This window comes from Balaenoptera musculus, chromosome 10 (genome assembly GCF_009873245.2).
Source record: "Balaenoptera musculus isolate JJ_BM4_2016_0621 chromosome 10, mBalMus1.pri.v3, whole genome shotgun sequence".
NCBI lineage: Eukaryota > Metazoa > Chordata > Mammalia > Artiodactyla > Balaenopteridae > Balaenoptera > Balaenoptera musculus.
Genome location: NC_045794.1, coordinates 93,223,960 through 93,243,514, shown reverse-complemented (window position 1 = coordinate 93,243,514; position 19,555 = coordinate 93,223,960). Strand labels below are relative to the sequence as shown.

Here is a 19,555-nt window from a genome sequence, read left to right as displayed (position 1 = left end):
GGCTGTGCGGGGGCGGGAGGCGGAGATGATTGACATCTCCTACAACTATTAGTCAAGCGAGATAAGCTTGAAGAGCAGATACTACTACGAATTATCCGGCGAGGAAATGTTGTTAGCCACGCCCCCTCCTCCCACTGGTCTCCGTGAGCCTTCGGGGTGGGAGCTTTTGATGGCAGCCAATCGACGGTCAACGAGGAGGAGGACGACGATGAGGAGGCGGGGCAGGTGGGGTATGGTTTCCTGGAGAGCGCATCTGTCTCCGTGCTTGCGGCCGGAGGGTTGCTGGGTCACTATTCCCGGACCGCACTGCCAGGGGCTGGGCCGAGTACGAGAGCCGCATCGCCTCGCTGGCACCTTCCAGGCTGCCTTCTGAGGCCTTGAACCTGGCCCCATCTGGCGCTCCTGTGCGCCCCGCTGCGACCCTAGCGCCCGATATCCTCCCCGCGGGTCGTCCGGAGGGTCCAGGTCCCATCGTCCTTGTCCCCACCGCGGCCACAGGCCCCTTGAGCGCTAGCCCTCCCCACTCCCCTTCCCAGGCAGGGCCACCAACGCCTCCAGCAGCTGCTCTTCTCCTGTCTGGTCCGTGGAGGTGGTTGGTTACCATGGTGAAGCTGGCAGCCAAATGCATCCTGGCAGGTGAGTCTGAAAACTTGCGGGTGAATACAGTCTCCGGAGTCCAGAGACTTCATAAATTGTCGAGAGCTTTTGTTCACGTAAATTGTCTACTCTCTTTCCCTTTCTCTCTCGCAAAGGCGAGTTAATGCAATTACTGATAGAGTAAATTTCATTAGGCGTGGAAGAATTATCTTCCAGAGCACATTTGTAGCTCCAGGTGGTTTCCTTCGCTCCCTGTCATACTCTGAGACCACCGTCACCAATTAGAGCTGTACTCGGGAGCAGTAGACTCGTTAAAAAAATCAGGCTAAGCACACCATAAGTGCTTCAGCTAAACCAGGTGCTGCACCCCAAAGTTAGGCATCAGTGACTTTGGTGGTCTTTACTTATGGGATTTTTTCCTGACCCCAATCTTATGCAAACAGGGATAGGAGACAGTAACGTACAGTTGACCAGAGTTTGCAAAAAGCTATGTGTGTTGACTTTAAGACCCAGAGTTACAGTGCTGCCTCATGGTCAGGAGGGCATAAATGTTGAATCCCCCAAAAGTGGGAATCTTTGTTTTGCTGACTGATACAGCCCAAGCACCCAGAACATATATGTAGAACATAGTAAGTGCTCAATAAATATTTGCAGAATGAATGCCTATGTGGCATGCACATTTGCGGTGTTCCTGCTCATTTAGAAAAACATTTGCCTGGATTATGAACCTGGGACCACAGAGCACAGATGTACTTTCCTGAGTCCTTACTGCGTGTCAGGCACGTGCATTTCATTTAATCCTGTCACAGTAGGTAGCACCCTGGGGTAAGTGCCGGATTGTTCTGACTTTACCGAGGCACTGAGGTGAAGTCTCTTGCCCAAGGTCACCCCCTAGCGAAGGAAGGTCATAGGCAGGATTTCAACCCCGAGATCAGCCTAAAATTCCTAACTTCCTACCTCCAAAATTCTTAACTTGTGTTACTGTTGAAACCTGTGATCTTTCCGGGTTTATCTGACCAGTTCAGGAAAGAAGCAGTGAGAAATTATGCAGAGGAAAAAGAGATCCCTTTTTTTGATTCCTCTCTTCCAGACCGAAAAGGATGGTATTTTTAATGACTTTTCCAATTTGGAAATAAAAGGGTCACGCAGAAAGATGACTGACCATAGTCAATCAGATCATACTGAGCAAAAGAAATTAATGGTTCTCCAGAGCAGTCTCTAGTTTCCAGAGCACCAGTGGGGGCAGTATTGTGTCACAAAATTAATTCTGCTGTTCCTCAGATTGGCTGTGTCCTCTTGGACAAAGCACTTCTCTGAGCCTCAGTTTCCTCATGGATAAGGTGGGATCGTTTTTTTCTGAAGTTTTTTTTTTTTTTTTTTCTAAATGGGCCTCTCTCTCTGACTGTTCTTTCTCCTATTTCTTTTTTAAATCAACTCCCACCACGAGGCTAACTTACTGAGCACCGTCTGTGTGTCAGCACTGTGCTAGACCCTCACCACGGGTCATCTCAACAACCCTATGTGGTCAGGATTATTGTCATTCTCCTCTACAGATGGAGCAGCTGAGACCCAGAGAGGTTAGGACACTTGCCCTGGGTCACACAGCTGGATTTGGCTGAGCTGGGATCTAGATTCAGGTGATCTGATTTCCAGGGCTTTGTTCTTAGCCCCACACTCTACCATCCTCAGGCCTCAACTCGAGACTCCTTGCCCTTCTTTATACTCACACCCTCAGGTACTAGTTTTACCTGATTTCATCCACTGCCTGGGAAGTCATTCCTGAGCTCCAACCTAGCCCTCAATCTGAAGCCTCCTTTTGAGGCCTCAAGGGTATCTGTTTTCTCTTGGAAGTTTTCAGGGGCCAAAAGACCTCAGCAGAGTGAATCACTGCACACAGCCCTACCTCCACCACCCATCAAAACCTCGTTCTTCACCCCACCCTCACCACACAGGCCCCCTCACTGGCCAACTCTTTATTTTATCTTATTTTTTAAAACAAACACCACATTTTTAAAAATATTTATTTAATTTATTTATTTGGTTGTGCCAGGTCTTAGTGGCAGCAGGTGTGCTCCTTAGTTGCGGCTTGTGGGCTCCTTAGTGGCGGCACGTGTGCTCCTTAGTTGTGGATCACCGGCTCCTTAGTTGTGGCATGCGAATTCTTGGTTGCGGCATGCATGTGGCTTCTAGTTCCCTGACCAGGGATCAAACCCGGGCCCCCTGCATTGGGAGCGCAAGTCTTAACCGCTGCGCCACCAAGGAAGTCCCCCGACTGTTTAAAATGGAGTCAATCTGCCTTTTTTCTCTCACGTAACTAGTCACCGAGGGACCTGATAATTCAAGTGCTTATTCAGTCCACATATTTACTGAGCACCTACTATGTGTGAGTCACCACGCAAGGTGCACTGGGAGTACAAGGGTGAACCCTGCCAGCCCCCCGCACTCAAGGAAGTGCTGAGTTGTGCATAATAGCTTATAATGCAAGAAACAGGAATCGAATGCCCTTTGATCCCAGAGAAATACCTCAAGGCACAGCTGCTAATTGTTCTGATTCAGATGGAGAGAACACAACACTTAACATTTATCTATATTTTATGTGCTTGCAAATCACGTAAATATTACTTAATATATATCAGGCACTGTACATGTTAACTCATTAAATCCTCATAACAATTCTATGAGATAGAAGCTGTTATCCCCATCTCGTAGATGTGGCAACTGAGGCCCAGAGACATTACTGACCCAAGGTCATAGCTCGTAAGCGATGGAGCTGTAGTCTGTGCCCTGAGTACTTACTGCCTCTTGACTTACATGGGGATGATAAACCTGACTCCCTGGAGGGCCGCTCTGACGTCAAGTCTCATGCAACCAGCAGTGAGCTGCACTAGCCACGCAGGTAAAGACAAAGGAGCGAGAAACGACCTTCAGAGGCTGGGCAGGAAGGACATGTTTGAGCTTTGCCTGGCAGAGACTGAGCAGGATTAGGATTTGGATTAGGGTGACCCGAAAGGAGGTTATCTTCGAGGAATTTTCGGGGATCAAGAGAATAGGACTGTAGAGCCCAGATTTTGTGTAAGGGATAGTCAGAAACAGAGTTGGAAGGTGGGGAGGGGTGTACAGCGGAAAGAATCCTTTGACAGGCTCTGTGTGAGAGCGTCACCGGAGGAAAGCACTGTTTTATGAAGATCTGTCTGTTGATGCCAAGCTCAGGGTGGGTTAGAGCAGGGAGAAAAACAAAAAGGAGGGAGGGCCAGTCGGGAAGTGTTTTCAGTCCAGACCTAGTCAAGAAAACAGAAAATACATTAGGCATTTCAACAGAGAGAGTTTAGTATATGGAATTGGTTCAGCGTGTGTCAGAGAACTGAAAAAGCCGGAAGACAACATTGTGATGACACAGAATTGGTGGGTGGAGGTCAGGGTTGTCAGAAGCTTGAAGAAGAACCTCCCCCAACCCTGAGCTGGGATCCAGACCTCTGAGGAGGGGGCACTGCCTGGCTGGGGTGGTACCCAGTGTGTGACGCCAGCACGTGCCACCCATCACTAGGACCCATTGCCCACTGGCCAGGAGCTCAGCCCCATGTTTAGGGTGAGAAACCGCCAAACCAATTCCAGACCATCCTGAGGGTCTGTGTCTTAAGACCACTCCTGGTACCAAGTGCTACATGAGGCAGGGTCCAGACAAAAAGCTGAAACTACATAGGTATCTCGACAGTGAGGATTTAGTGTGGGGTGTTCATTAAACAGGTACTGGAGGACTGGAAAGACAAAAGGGGACGGTAAGGCAGCACAGAGAGTAACTTCAGGAAGGAGCCTCCTCCCAGGGCTGCGGGGCAAGAGGGAAGAGGGCAGGTTGTCAGAACCTCGAAGCGCAGAAGGGTGCTGGGAGCTGAGCTGCAGATCTCTGAGAAGGGGACGCTGCCCACTGACGCTGGTGTCTCTGAGGGGGCATACTCAGGCTGGTCCAGAAGTGCAAAAACACAAAACAAAACACAGTTGGAGGCAGCGACTAACCTTTGCTGCTGGGTGAAGGCCATCACTAGGATAACACTAAGAGAAACAGCAAGCAAAGTGGAAGGAGCAAGTCCCACCCCCCCGCCCGCCCCCAGCCCTCCCTTCTTGCTCTTGAATTCACATTGGCAAAGCCTGACGGGAAATCCCTGGCAAAAGAGAAACATGTGCAGAGTCCCAGCTCCAGCATCACAAGGCAGAGCATGGATGGGTGGGTTTGGGGCTGAGACAGGAGCCCAGGTTGAAGTTTGAGGTAACTAGGGCAGTGTTGGTCATGACAGCAAAGGAAATGCGGGCTGGAGACACAGAAGATGATGTAAGGAATGAAGAGGAGGCTGACTGGCCTTGGGAGGAAGGAGGAGGAGCCGTCAGAGGTGACCGTGGGTGAAGTCTGGGGACATCGAGAGTGGTGAAGAGAACAAGTAGGATAAATGGGCGGGACTGCTCAGGACCCAGCCTGGCTGTAGGCACTGAGATCGCGTGAAGGCCTGACATTCCAGTGGAAACACCCACAGGGTGTTGGAAACACAAAGCTTGGGAGAGGGATCCTGGCGCGAGAAGTGACAGTCAAGGTAACGAGAGTAAGTGGGACCGAGTAGATGAAACAGAGGACCAAGGACAGGCCCACTGGAGTGTCCACATTTGGGAGGCAGGCAGAGTGGCAGGAGGACCAGGCCGGTGCGGGGTCACCGGGGCCAGAGGGCTGCCGAGGGCGGGGTGCTGCTTCAAGCCGATTCATCCTTCAGAGACATTGAGGAGCGTGAGAACTGAGGAAAAACCACTGGACTTGGCAATTACGAGGTCACAGGTGACCTTGCATCGTGCCTTTGCAGATGGCACCCTCTCCATCAAGCAGTGCACCCACCCCCCGCCGTCACCCCTGGGCTCAGCCTCCTCCAGGGAAGTCCTCCCCGCTGATGAAACCCCTCATCAGCTTCTCTCCTCCCTGCACCCTCAGACGCCTTGATTCTCAGCTTGTGCTATTTGAATTTGCACTTGTCATTCTGTTGCCCTGCAAATGTGTTTATCAGTGGTCTCCCCTTCCTGGGCTCACTCGGATCCCTCCTCAGCCGACACAGGAGGTTTTCCAGAAGTGTGGGTGACTCTGACTGACAGTCGGAAGCAAGAGTTATGAAATTAACCAGAACAAATCTGTGGGGAATTTCACAAGCGGGAAGAGCCAATTTCCAACTGGATTCAGAAGCAAAATTGAAGTCGGGAGGGTGGATGCAGTCATTGCACCAGATGTGCCCTGTTTGCCCTGAGATGGGTGGGTACCCAGTGAAAGTCCAGCCCACGGTCGTCTCCCCCGGTGTCCCGGAAGGCTGCGGGGATGAGGAACTGCAGGGACACTGTTAGAAATGGGTCAGACGGGTCCCTGAGCTCTAGGAGAGGAATGGAATCTGGCGGAGAGAGGGCGATGTTGGAATCCTAGGCAGGTTACCCAGCTTCTCTGAGCCTCAGTATCTTCATCTGTCAAATGAGGTTAATGATAGTCCCCGGCGGGGGGTGGAGGCTGGGACCTGGGAAGGAGCGAATGAGATTGTATGAATGGGTCCATGACAGAGGCTCAACCCATGTTGGTTCCCTTCTAAGAAGTGGTGGCAAATAGAAAAGCAAGACCTGACTAGCTCACTCAGACCTGGAGGAGTTAACGTGAAATGAAATGCCACGAGTAGGCAAATAATTGTCTCACAAGAGAAAATTATAGGTGAGAAAAGTCAAAACTGAAAAGTGAACAGAGCGGCAGGCTATCAAGGAGTCAAGTAAAGAGGCGAGTTGAAGCTGCCTGTAAAACGGGGTGAAGGTGAGACGATTACATCAAGGGATTCAAGGCAGAAGGATGCGAGCATGGTGATTTTGCTGAGGATCAAGGGGGTGAGAAAGCAGCAGACAGGTGTTCTGCCAGGGCGCTGGGTGATAGAGGGAGAATCAGTGTGAGACTTTCAAGGTGGAAAAGGTCTTGCAGATGAACACAGTGTGGTATCAAAGGAAGCCACGCAGAGCCACCGGTGGGGACGTGGGGAGGGTGCAGGAGAATTAAGGATGGGCACAGAGAGCCTCCAGCACCCTTGGGGGCCCAGGAGGAACTCCAGAATAAATTACCCCTGACCACCTTGTGAAAGGTCCAGGTCTCAGACTTGAAACTGTGACATAGATCTTTAGTTTCCAGGTACCAGTTTATGGGGCTCTCCACTAACAAAGGAAAGCCGAGGAGATGGAGCCGGTAGGTATGAGACGGGCTTAGAGGAAACAGTGGCTGTTGCTGATAGACTTAGAGGAGAGGCCCTGGGAAGATGGGCCTGCAGTGGTCACAGATGGGTTACCAGGAGGTGGAGGTGGAAAATGTCACTTGGAAATGGGCTTCAGGATGGCAAATGTAGCCCCTGACTTTTTGTTTCTCATAAGTGTAGAAACCCACCCAACTCTCACCCTCTCCCCCCCACCCCAGAAAAGTATGCAGGAGTCTCAGGATGGACGTTCTAAACTCAAAGTGGTTCCGTTAGAGAGCTGAACCTGTAAGTCTGTACCTGGTCACACTTCCTTACCTTCAAGACTTCAAAGTAATTTCAAGTTTGAAAGGGACAGGTTTTCCCCATCGGGTGTGTTTCAGTGGAAGAGTGTCAGTTCTATTTCCAGTGCTCAGAAGCCCTCCTTCAGCTCTGTTACCTTCTGGGTGGGTTTTCGTAGATGAAAAGATTAGCCCGGAAGAAAAGAGACTGGCCGTCATGGGTTTGGAAGATGGGTCTCACGGACCCGCTGCCCTGCCAGCGACCCCGGAGCAAGTTCCCATGAGAATCAAGCACCTTTTCCCTGAGAACTCATTGAGGTTTTCGGTTTCTAGAACAGCGTTCTGTAGTGGGAGAGCCTCCAGTCAGCTTAGGATGAAAGCGGTGTTTTTCTTCTACTCTGACCTCACAGGAGACCCAACCGTGGGCAAGACCGCCCTGGCCCAGATCTTCCGCAGCGACGGAGCCCATTTCCAGAAGATCTACACCCTGGTGAGATGTGGGCGTGGCAGGCCTGGCGGAGGCTTAAAGACAAGTGATCAGATAACCCTGGGGCAGTGACTTTCCAAATGTCCTTAAGAAGCCCTAAGAGGCCTGACCGTATGGCCACGGGGCACGGGGCACGGGGCACGGGGCACGGGGCAGTGTGTGGAGCAGCCTGGCGGTGGTCGGCTGGTCACCGTGTACAGCTCGCTCGTGGGCAGGGGGTTGGACGAGACTAGGGCCTCTCTGACTTCCACACCAGAAGTGAGTCCAGAGCACAGACACTTGAGCCGGGGACATGCGTCCCCTTGGGACCCCACGTCCCCTTGGGACCCCTGACGTGCGTGTTCTCCCTTTTCCTCCACAGACAACAGGGGTGGATCTGGTGGTGAAGACAGTGCCAGTCCCTGACACAGGGGACAGTGTGGTGAGTGGTGCCCTCGCCCCAAGGGGGCTCAGTGCTGCCCCAGCTGCGCCCGAGGGCTCCGTGGTCACTGTCATCCTCCCTGGGAGAGAGGCAGTGCTGTCACCGGGGGGGACAGCGATTTCCTTAGTTCTTGCCTTCTCAAGGGAAAGATTTCAGTCGAGAGATGTAGAACGGTTTTAAGTACTAAGAGTTTTATTAGGCAGAGCAAGAGTACACTCCCAAGAAAGAATGAGAGTGGGCTGTCTGGAAACCAGAAGCAGCCCGCAGTGGGGTAGGGCTGGGCTTTTTAGAGTGGTGGTCCCTCCCTGTGTCCTGCGTCATTTGACTGACAAGCTGATTGACAGCTTTAGGTTCTGTAACGTTTCTCCTAGTGCACAGGCGCTTGGGCACGAGCACCCAAACCTCAATGCTAATGTATTACAAATACGGCATAATGAACCCCAGGTTACCTTGAGACACCTTTTAGGTCTTGGCGCACCTGCATCGACCTGTGCTGGTGGGTTTATCCTGCTTGGTCCTGGTAAGGCTGGTGGTCCTTGACTAAAAGAGGGAGGGTCTCTGGGTGGGTTCTGATCACTAGTGACCAGGTTGGGGAGGGAAAGATGACCCCGTCCAGGATGGGGCGAGACCCACTCATGTCTGACTAGCTGCCTAAAAGTGCCAGGACTTGGCCTAGACTTGTCTGAGCATTCAGGAACAGGCTGGGGGGAACACGGGAAGCATTGTATGGAAGGGATGAGGAAGAGGAAGTGAGGAAGACAGGGCTCTGAGTCTTACCCTCAGAACTTACCGAATATTGAGGTTCCTAACCTGGGTCCCTCTGTGGGAAGCCTCGACCCTTGAAATTGAATTGCAAGATGCTAGGTTTGCATGTGCTTTTCTGGAGAGAAGGCTTAAGAATTGCTAGATTCTTAAAGAGGTCCATGAGCAAAAAGCAGTTTTAAGTACCCCAGATACAATGAGAAGGGATAAGATGAATGCACCAACAACCAATGTGCAAAGCAAAGAAGGTTGCTGACCTTCAGGCAGCGTGTGCCAGAGGCCAGAGCCAGCGGGAAGTTAACGGGGAAATTAGGGGAGACTTCCTGGAATGGCAGCATTGGGGAGGGGCTCTCACCTGGGCCGGTGAAGGTTCGGACACGGGCAGGAAGGGTCGTCCTGCGCCCTCTGCTAGAATCACACCTCAGCCATCCAGAACCATGACAGACTGTCCTAATTTAAATGCCTTCCCCAGGCCTCCTCGGTGACCTCCTTTAAAAAGGATCATTTCAAGATTTGAAAATCAATTTGGTTAACAAAGTGCAGAATGACCTTTTGGAAAACAGAGCACTTGTCAGCCTGTCTAGCATTCTGTTCTGCCAGGTGGGAAGTCAGCTTGTTCCTGGTATTTTTGCACTCGGGGTTAGGAGAGGTGAGATGCCACCCAGAAAGAGCCAGTTGGGGTGGAAAACCATGGTACTTGAGCTCGTTCCTCCTCCCGCCGTCTTCCTCGTGCCTTGGGCAAAAGACAAATGTGTGGGCACGTGCGCATGCGTGTGTCACCCTGAAGGTGCGCTGGGAGTCCTATCGGGGATTTGCAGCCAGGGGTTTCCCCATGTGTAGGCTTTCCTGGGACCTGTCTTTCTGATTCCAGGAACTCTTCATTCTTGACTCGGCCGGCAAGGAGCTGTTTTCTGAAATGCTGGATAAATTGGCAAGTAGCATTCAGTCTTTTTCCTAACTATCACCACCACCTCCCGCCAAAGGTTTGCCCCTTAGCGATGCCCTCACAGAAATTTCACTTCACTGCAGCCGCCAGGAGAAGCTACCATGGCAACATCCTGTAAGGGGCATTCCTCCCAGCCTTGGGGTTTGTGACCCCTTGGCAGGTAGGAGCAGCTCTTGCATGTGATTCGTGATTGCTTCCCCCCCAGCCCTGGAATGGCTGGCTCCCAATGCGCCAGAGCTGAGCACCTCGGTCCTCGCAGCTCCCCACTCCGGGGCCTCCCTTCTCTGGAGCAACCCCCTCCTGGGGGTGTGCTTTCAGCCCTCCTCCACCTCCTGGGTCTGGAGCAAAGATTTCCTTCCCCACTAGGGGGTGCCCTAGAGGCCCCACAGTGAGGCTTACCTTCCCAGCCCACCCCCTGGTCCCACCTAGGTTTGCTCTGGGACCTGCCCCTGCTGCCGCCCCAGGCTCATTCAGCCTGCCCAGCCTTCCTCTTAGGATCCAGCTTGCTGTACCTTCCAAGGTAACGGTTCCGCTAATGTGGGCCAGTGAGCTACTTAGAAGGTTTGAGATCTCCAGAGCCCTCCCCTGCCTTTCCAAGAACAGCTACATTTTAATAGAAACTGTTTGCTGCCACCCTTTTTTTTCCGCCTAAGAGAAATAGATCTAATGATGGTAATTTCACACAGGGCTGGCCTCACGCATCAGTTCTTGGTGTTTTGCCACGCGGCTCCCATGTACACTGTCCGACGCTGCCCAGTGGAGGAGATGATGTGTCTGGACAAGTCAGGGTCACACGCTGCCCATGCTGGGTCCCCTCACTGGGGCCTGGAGGAAGGAGGTCTCTCCTGCGTGTGCACAGGGGTGGTCAGTGTGACTGTAGCTAGGGCTCTTTAGTCTGTGGAGTGAAGGTGTGAAGGGATCATCAATTTAGTCCAAGCTCCTCCCATCCTGGACACCTCCAGGAGGGCAGCCAGGGTTGCCGTAGGGGCAGGAGGGTGAGGCCTCCAGAGCCAATCCTGGGCTGACCTTCCAAGCACAGCTGGAGGGAGAAGGATTCTCCCTCACACCCTGGGAGGTGACAACACCCCAGAAATGAACCAGGCTCTAATTGTGCAGGATGGGGTTCCCCAGAGACCAGGGCAACGCCAAGAGTCACACGCACCAGGACTAGCCTCACAGCCGAAGCAGGGCTGCCCCACGGCCCCATGCCAGGCAGCAGGATGGCCCAGGACTCAGCAGCCCCTGAAGGTGCCAGCCCCCGAGAGCATAGCCCTGGTTCTTAATTGGGACAGCGAACCCTGTCCAGTTGCTGGTCTGGTTTGGATTAGGGCTGATACACTGCAGGAGAAGCAGAAAGTGCCCTTTGCCTTTTGAAAAGCCGGCCGTTATTAGGAAAATGTAAGCAAACCAGCTTCCAGTGAGTGGCTAATGAAAAAAGGATGCTCTTTCAGGCCTGCAAAGCAGAAAAGCATATCACCTTGCATAATAGTGGGCCCTCTATAAGAATGAATAGAAGAATGAGTTAATGGAACCGGGGCAGGCAAAGCGTTTCTGGGTAGAGAAAAGCCTCAACCCCACCCTGGTGTTTAAAGCCTGTGTGACCTGGGCAAGTCAGTTACCCTCTCTGAACTCAGTTTCTTCAGCTACACAGTAGGGATCTTCAGACCAGCCCTGCAACGTTGGGAGGTTTCACGATGATGCACAGAAAACGCCCAGCAGAGAGCCTGGCACGGATGCGAGCTCTCGCCCTCGCCGTCACCATCCCAGGCCTAGGCCTTCCCCGCCGCTTCACCCAGCCCTCCCATTCATTCCTGTGGGTGAATCGTTTTCTTCTGTGGATGTGGCTCGGTTTTCTGATTCACATCCCCTTTAGAATTTTTCACTTCCCTCTGCCCACGTGTCCCTTCCCTTAGAAGGCCACATTTCCTCCCAGTCTAGAAGTCACTTTCGCTGTCAGTGACATGTCCCCATCCTGTCCCCTTTGCACAGTGGGAGAGTCCCAACCTCTTGTGTCTCGTCTACGATGTGACCAACGAGCAGTCCTTCACCAACTGCAGCAAGTGGCTGGAGAAGGCTCGGTCACAGATTCCAGGCGCCACCCTCCCAGGTACGAGCTGCAGGCATCCGGGGTTTCCAGCAGCACCTCTGACCTTCAAGTTCAGGAGCACAAGGTCACTGCAGAAATGGCTGTGGGTGCAGAAACAGGGTGCCCTGGTCTTTGAGTGTGATGGTCTGGACTGTACCCTGGCTGTGCCTCAGCAACCACGGAAACCTCAGTGAGTGGCCCCACCTCTGTGAGTCTGTAAAATGGGCCTGCTGACGCCCCCCCTGGCAGGGTTATGGGGTGACTCAAGATAATAAGGGGGAAGGTGCTGTGATAGGAATATGAGTTGTTATTTCCGGGAAGCTAACCCCAGGGAAGCAATCCTCATTTTCTCCTGTATGTGGGGCACCAGTAAACATGCAAGGCCCGTTTTCCCTTCTGAATGCTCTCAATCAGTTTATTTTTCATCCCTATGTGAGATCAACAAATTCTCCTCATTAGAGACCAGGGAAAGCGATCTCCAGAGACAGGCTCAAAAATTAGCCGCAGCGGATGCAGCTGGCAACAGAACCAAATTACCTCTGAATCCCTGACTCTGAGCGCAGCCCTCGGATTAGTGTTAATGACCGTTTTGAAAGTTTGCTCCATGTGCTAGGAATAATCGCAAATGCTCACATCAGCTTGGTCCTCGCCTTCACGGTTTGCAGCCTTAGGGAGAGGAGGCGGACAGGTACCCGGGAGGTCTAGCAGAGGGGGCTGAGCGAAAGCTGCAGGTGCAAAGCGCCGGCCTCCCGCTCTGCTGCGGCCCTCGGGGGCCGGTGCAGGGTCTCCGGTCGTGCTCATCACCTCGGATCAGGGAGCCTCTCTCAGATGAGGTTTTACACACCTCAAAATTAGGCTGCTTGCTCTTTTATCTCTCCAGCTGTCCTCCCAGACGGCCACGGTTAAATGCGATGCTCCGATTGTTTCTCTCGAGTAGGTGCGCTGGTGGGGAACAAGACAGACCTGGCCAGCAGGCGAGTGGTGGAGTCGGCCCAGACCCGGGCATGGGCACTGGGCCAAGGCCTGGAATGTTTTGAAACATCCGTGGTAAGTATTTCCGGCTGCACCGTAGCCAAGTCTGGAGCGGACCTCGGCTGGAAGCGGTTTTTCACATGACCTCACATGCATCGAGTTGTTAGTCCACCATATGCAGAGCCTAATTTGGAGCTGATGTTTACATCCTTAGCCCAAGACCTCTTCTCAGCATAGCAAGAGTCACTCGTGTGTTACAAACAAGCAGGCTGGCTGGCTGGCCAGCCCTGGGAAAAGCTGGATCTCAATTAGTAAGAAACAAAAAAGTGTATTGTGTTCAGTTACAGTGATACTTGATGTTGGCATGAGACATCATGGGTTACGGTGTTGTTGGCACATTATTTCATAGACTCTTAAAATCAGCCCCATGATCCAGGAGCTGGCCCCCACTCCCCACTTTGTGTTGGGGTGAAGTGACCGGCCCGTGAGTCACGTTGACTCACGCAGGGTTGAGCGAGTCACGTTGACTCACGAAGGGTTGAACCAGGACTAGGATCCCTGACTTCTGGTTCCCCTCCGTGCTCCCTGCCCCCACCTTGCCGCAGCCCCAGGGTGACGCCAGGCCACGGAGTGTCCTCTGGTATATTCAGCAAGAGCCCTTGGGAAGGGGGACGGTCAGAAGAATTTGTTCCCGGCCCCTTCAGTACCCGATAATCATGATTTGGGCATGTTCACAGTATTGTGGGAAGCTCCCTCCTATGTGGGGAGTTCTGAGGTCCCAGCCTCCCTGCAGCCAGGGTGCAGGCAGGTGACCCAGGCTGCACCAATCAGACACACTCGTGTGCTACTATGGAAGGGGGTCAAGTGAAGACACCCCCCTGCAGGAGCCGCCCAGAAACACCCACTTCAGAGCCAGCAGGGACCAAGGTGCCAGCTGCAGTGCCCCTTCCTGGGGTTGCTGGGGAGATTTGCCATATCTGGCACAGCCTGAAACATCCATGGTGGTAACTTGGACTTCATTCCTGGCCTTGTGGCCTCTGGCCCCGACTGATTCCTTGGTCCTCCCAGAGAGTCAGTGGGCTAGTTAATAAATAGCCCTGAGGTCGTTTTCTACTCAAACTCTCCTTAAGCTACAGACACTGTTGTTGTTGCATCTATGAAATTTGACAAATGCTGCTATTCAGCTGCTGTATGGATGTGAATTTCTTAAACCCCCTCAAAGCGGCATGCTTCCTTAGGGAAAGTAGCAAGTGCGGGCAGGTGCTCTGACCTCCGATGGTGAGGGCTGTGGGCCGCTCGGTGTGTTACGTAACCTGTTGGTGCCTCAGGTTCCTCACCTGTAAAGTGGGGATAGTAAAATATATCCCTCGTTGAGTAATAAATATGAGAATTAAGTCAGATGGTGAATATAAAAACACTTAGCACGAAGTCTGAGGCAAAGTAAACGCTCAGTCAATGTTAGCTTTTTTAAATATATATATTCCCTCTAGTAATCTCATTTATGCTATTATTACTGACTAAATCCTTGTATTCCTAGATTGTGCAGAGATAAATGTCAGTTTTGCCTCTGGTCCAATGATCACAAATGCCAAATTAGTGAAGTTCCGATTAGCAGGCTTTTACTGTATAGAGGGTTGCCCATCTTTTATGCAGGACGCCTTTGAGCAAAGCAGTAAGCTGTACCACCCACAGCAAACAGTATCTTCCTATTCCCTCCTCCTCCATTCACATTTATGAAGTTGCGTCCTTACCCCAATATCCCACGTTCCCTGGAACTCTTGACGGAACTCAGAAATTAACACCCACTCCCAACACTTCCATCACCAAAGGCCACTGGGCTGCATGTTTAAACTCTGGTCAGGAGTTTGCCGCTACACAGTTGAAACGGGAGGGTATAAATGATGTCTGACGAGGCTGCAGTTAAGCACTTGGTATTAACTGTGCAAGTTAACTAGTCCCCCCCCCGAGTTGATGCCAACAAAAGCACCACCGACAGCTCGGTTAAGAAAGCTGTAATTAAAAAGGAGATATAACCAAATGCCATTTGAGACACAGCCAAGTCCTGACACCAAGCCCATTGCCTCCTCTCTTTCTAAATGCAGCCATAATTGTCCTGCAGACCTAAAGGAGATACCTGCATGGCGATTTGACTTTCTTTTGTCTTTATAATTCCATCCCCAGAACATACTCATTTTAAAACTGGAGGTTTTGTACCCTTTGACCACTTTCACCCGTTTCTCCCGCCCCCGTCCCCACCGCCCCTGGCAACCACCAGTCTACTCTCTGTTTCTGAGTTTGTTTTTTGTTAGATTCCACACATAAGTGAGAACATAGCAATATTTGTCTTTCTCGGCTGGCTTATTTCACTTAACATAATACACTCAAGGTTCATCCACGTTGTCACAAGTGGCAGGATTTCCATCTTTTTTATGGCTGAATAGTATTCGTGTGTGTGTGTGTGTGTGTGTGTGTGTACCACATTGTCTTTATCCATTCATTCATCAGTGTACGCTTAGGTTGTTTCCATGTCTTGACTACTGTCATGACTATTCTCTTGGCAGTGAAGATGGGGATGCAGCTATCTCTCCAAGGAAGTGATTTCGTTTCCTTTGGTTACATACTCAGAAGTGGGATTGCTGGATCATATGGCAACTCTATTTTTAATTTTTGAGGAAACTCCGTACTGTTTTCCATAGTGGCTGCACCAATTTTCATACCCACCAACAGTGCACGAGGGTTCCCTTTTCTCCACATCCTCACCAACACTTATCTCTTGTCTTTTTGATGATAGCCATCCTCACAGGTGTGAGGTGATATCTCATTGTGGTTGATTTGCATTTCCCTGATGGTTAATAATTATGAGTACCTTTTCATGTACTTGTTGGCCATTCGAATATCTTCTTTGTAAAAATATCTGTTATTCGTCCTTTGCCCATTTTTTAATCAGAGTGTTTGTGTTTTTGCTGTTGAGTTGCACAAATTCCTTGTATATTTTGGATATTAACCCCTTATCAGATGTGTGGTTTGCAAATATTTTCTCTCATTCTGCACGTTGCCTTTTCATTTTGTTGATGGTTTCCTTTGCTGTGCAGAAGCTTTCTGGTTGGTGTAGTCCCACTTACTGATTTATGCTTTTGTTGTCATATTCATAAAATTATTGCCAAAGCCACTGACAATGATCTTTTTCCCAATGTTTTCTTCTAGGAGTTTTTTTGGTTTCAGGTCTTAAGTTCAAGTCTTTAATCCATTTTGAGTTAATTTCTGGCAGGTGTAAAATAGGGATCCAGTTTCATCCTTTTGCATGTGAATATCCAGTTTTCCCAGCACCATTTATTGAAGAGATTATCTTTTCTCCATTGAGTATTCCTGACTCCACTGTCAAATATTAGATGACCATATATGTGGGGCAGTTATTTCTGGGCTCTCAATTCTGTTCCATTGGTCTTTGTGTCTGTTTTTATGCCAGGTCCGTATTGTTTTGATTATTATAGCTTTGTAATAGGGTTTGAAATCAGGAAACGTGATGCCTCCAACTTTGTTCTTTTTCAGTATTACTTTGGCTATTCGAGGTCTTTGTGGTTTCTCTTTGACTTTCTAACACCCCTCAATATTTGGCATTTTCACACCAAAAAATTTAAGAGCATTTCTTTAAACAGCAGTTAAAAGTTTAAAATGCATTGTTTATTACTGCAAGAAGTTGGACAGTATTAGATAAAAGCGAGTTCAGGAAAGATCCATAGGGATGGCTTCCCTTGCAGGAAGGTGAGGGGAAGGGAACTGATGTTTGTTGAGTACCTACTGTGTGCTAAGTGTCTCGCACACATTATCTATTTAGGCTTCCAACAGTCCTGCTGCTATCCGTATCTTACTGATGACAAACAGACTCAGAAAGACTGTGTTGCTTTCCCTGGTTGCCCAGCTAACGAGCAGTGGAACCAGAACTAGAACACAAGCCGGCCTGTCCAGCTTGATAACCTTCTAGAAGGGGCTCTGGCCTCCCACAGAGCCTACTTTGGGAGTCTCAGGGGCAGAATTCTAGGCCAGATTAAGCACTAGTCTGAGCCTGCTCTGAAGATTCTTCACGCAAAGCAGACCTACTCTACAGCTGTCAAACGATGTCAGCAAGATGATGATTCATCATTTAACAAAAGGATTCCTATCATTGGCAAGCCCTCCTAATGCATTTGGAAAATGGTTCTGTTTACATCTGCTATTTCAGGAGCACTCCATGTGTATAAAGAGACTTGCCTCCATTGAATTCCCTACTTTTTATGTTGCGTTCTCCGAAGATCTGGCTTTCAAGAGCTTTCAGATTCAGTTAGAAATCCTTGTGCATGTGCTTTGCAGGCCTCATTCTCTTCCCATTCAATGCTTAACTATACTTGCAACCGACGTAACGTTTTGCTATTTGACTTTGGTGTAGCCTAGGACGTTATGCTCTGTACAGTCAAAAGTGTCTTGCAAATATAACTGAGTTATTCCTCTTATGTCCTGCTGAAGAGTGACAGCCTTCCGGTCCTTGGCAGTCATGAGTTTAGTATAGACGCTCGTCTGGGCCACCAGCTGTCCTCTCATTTCTCAGCACCCTTTCGGCACTGCCACCTCTGGTTCTGCTCTTGGTGACTTGTCTCCTCCACCTTTGGGACAGGAAGTCCGGTAACTTTCTGCAGGAACTGGTTTCGTTTTGCGCGCTTCTGTCACCCCATCTGGCAGAGTGAAAAGGCTGCTCTTCTCAAATTTGGGGCATCTGAATTCTAGACTGGGCTCTGCGTAAACCAGCTGGGCCACTGCACCCCTGGGCCCCGGACTGCTGTCTATAAAACAAAGGCACTGAGCTTGATGACTTGGTTCCATCCTTTGGTTTGGAAATCCTTCCGTTTTGTTGGGGATATTTCATTACCTCTTATCAAGGCTGCACTTTTGCCACCAGCTACGGATTGTTTGAAAACAGGTTCTTGTGCATTCATAGTTTGAGCTACTGTCTTGAAAGTAGTGGGTGCTTTCTTCTGCCAACTTATTTCTTTAAAAAAATTTAAAATACCCATGGATGCACACATAGAGAGTGAGAGACGATAGCTAAATGGAGAGGGTACCATTTTCTTTCTCCCAGAGCCTGTCAGGCTCACCCTATAGGGCTGGTTCTTCCTACCAGATGAAGAAAATCTAGGGCAAGTTCCAGAACTTTTCTGATCTCTCTCAGATAATAAAAAAATCCTTTGGTCACCTTTAGTCACAAAATTATTCATTATTTCGCTTATTAAAATGCCCAGTCCTGAGTGAGTGACAAAATTCGTAAAGTCAGTGCCGCCTCCTGAGCCTGCTGTGGGAAGGAAGCAGGGCCAGGCTGCTGCATCTGTGTTTCTGGACCTGTGCTTCCCCACCAGCTCACTTCTGTTGGGACCTGCTGTGGCCCCCCTGGACTTGCCAGGTGTCAGAGATGCCCTCCCTGCCCCCATCAGGGGCGCTCTCTCACCTGCGGCTTCCACCTCACAGGTGACACCTCCTCAGGCTAGGACACCTCCTCACCCTTCCTGCGACCTCAATTCCGGGCCGTCCATTCTTGTTGGGACCCATCACCCTCCTGGAGACTGTCCCCGCGGAGTCCCTTTAAGACAGCTCCAGGCTGGGCTTCCGCTGGGCCCGTTGCTGGTCCAGGGAAGTGTTGCTGCAGCCCCAGTTTGACAGAGGCGGCATTGCAGGCCATCCCCAGTCCACCCTCTCCTGCTTGGCCATCCAGACAGCCAACCCCAGCCTCACCTTGATGCTTCCCAGGCTTGGGTCCAGCACTGGCCTAAGTCCCCGGGCTGCAGGCTTCCTCTTGGGACCCTCCCACTGACCTCAGGATGAGGGAGAAGCGCCCACATCCCGGGGGAAATGCCACAGCACTCCCCGACCTCCATCCTGTCTGGTCTTCCCTCCAGAGCGTGGAGGTCCTTGCCATCTGTTGTTTTGCTTTGACCTTTGGGGCCTCAGTCAAAACTAAGCGAGAAAGAGTCTCATTTTAACATCCTGTCACACACAGAGTGCGAGTGGCTAAAAGTACAGGCTCTGCAGGAGCAGGTCTAGGTTCAGACCCAGCTCCATCACAGGCAAGTGTGTGGCTTTTGGCACGTGACCGTAACCTCTCCACGTCTCAGTTTCCTTCTTGTAAAACGGGAGGAACGGTAGTAGCTGCCCTGAGTAGTGGGAGTGCTGGGAAGGAGAAGTTGGGGCAGAGGGCGGAGCCCCTGGCAGGAGGGAAGAGCGGGCGATGCCACCTCTCTGTGACAACCCTAAAACCAACCAACTGACTTCTTCAATTTGTCTCTCCAGAAGGAGATGGAAAACTACGAAGCCCCCTTCCACTACCTGGCCAAGCAGTTTCACCACCTGTACCGGGAGAAGCTGGAGGTTTTCCAGGCGCTGGTGTGAGGGGCTGCCTGGACCATTCCCTGCGATGGAACCTGGTCGCGGGCTCCGTCTCCTCGGAAGATGGGAGAAGATGGAGTTGCCTGGGCACTTCCAATCTATCGTGACAGCTTTAAATAAAATGAGGAGAAAAATGGAGAAGCAGCAGCTCATTCCGTTCTTGGTCGGGGCAGCCCTGGTGCCGTTTTACACTTTGGCTGCTGCTTCCAGAGCAACCTCCAGTGGTGGGAGCTGTTGCTTGTGACGGTGGGTGTCCTGCCCTCCCTGAAGGACCTCCCCGCAAGAGCCCACCCCACAACTTGCCGTAGTTGAGGTGCTCAGCTTGGAATCTGCCACGTGGCCAGGGGGCTGATGGC

At 51.0% G+C, this 19,555-nt stretch overlaps 1 protein-coding gene across 1 annotated transcript; it reads left to right on the top strand.

Moving 5' to 3' along the window:
• The first annotated feature begins 188 nt into the window (after nucleotides 1-188).
• IFT27 (intraflagellar transport 27) lies at nucleotides 189-19,337 on the top strand. Its single transcript, XM_036867364.1, has 7 exons — nucleotides 189-636; nucleotides 7,528-7,607; nucleotides 7,966-8,025; nucleotides 9,659-9,718; nucleotides 11,723-11,840; nucleotides 12,757-12,866; nucleotides 19,104-19,337. The coding sequence occupies exons 1-7, from the start codon at nucleotides 603-605 to the stop codon at nucleotides 19,200-19,202; spliced, it is 561 nt and encodes a 186-aa protein (XP_036723259.1). The 5' UTR covers nucleotides 189-602; the 3' UTR covers nucleotides 19,203-19,337.
• The last annotated feature ends 218 nt before the right edge of the window (nucleotides 19,338-19,555 follow it).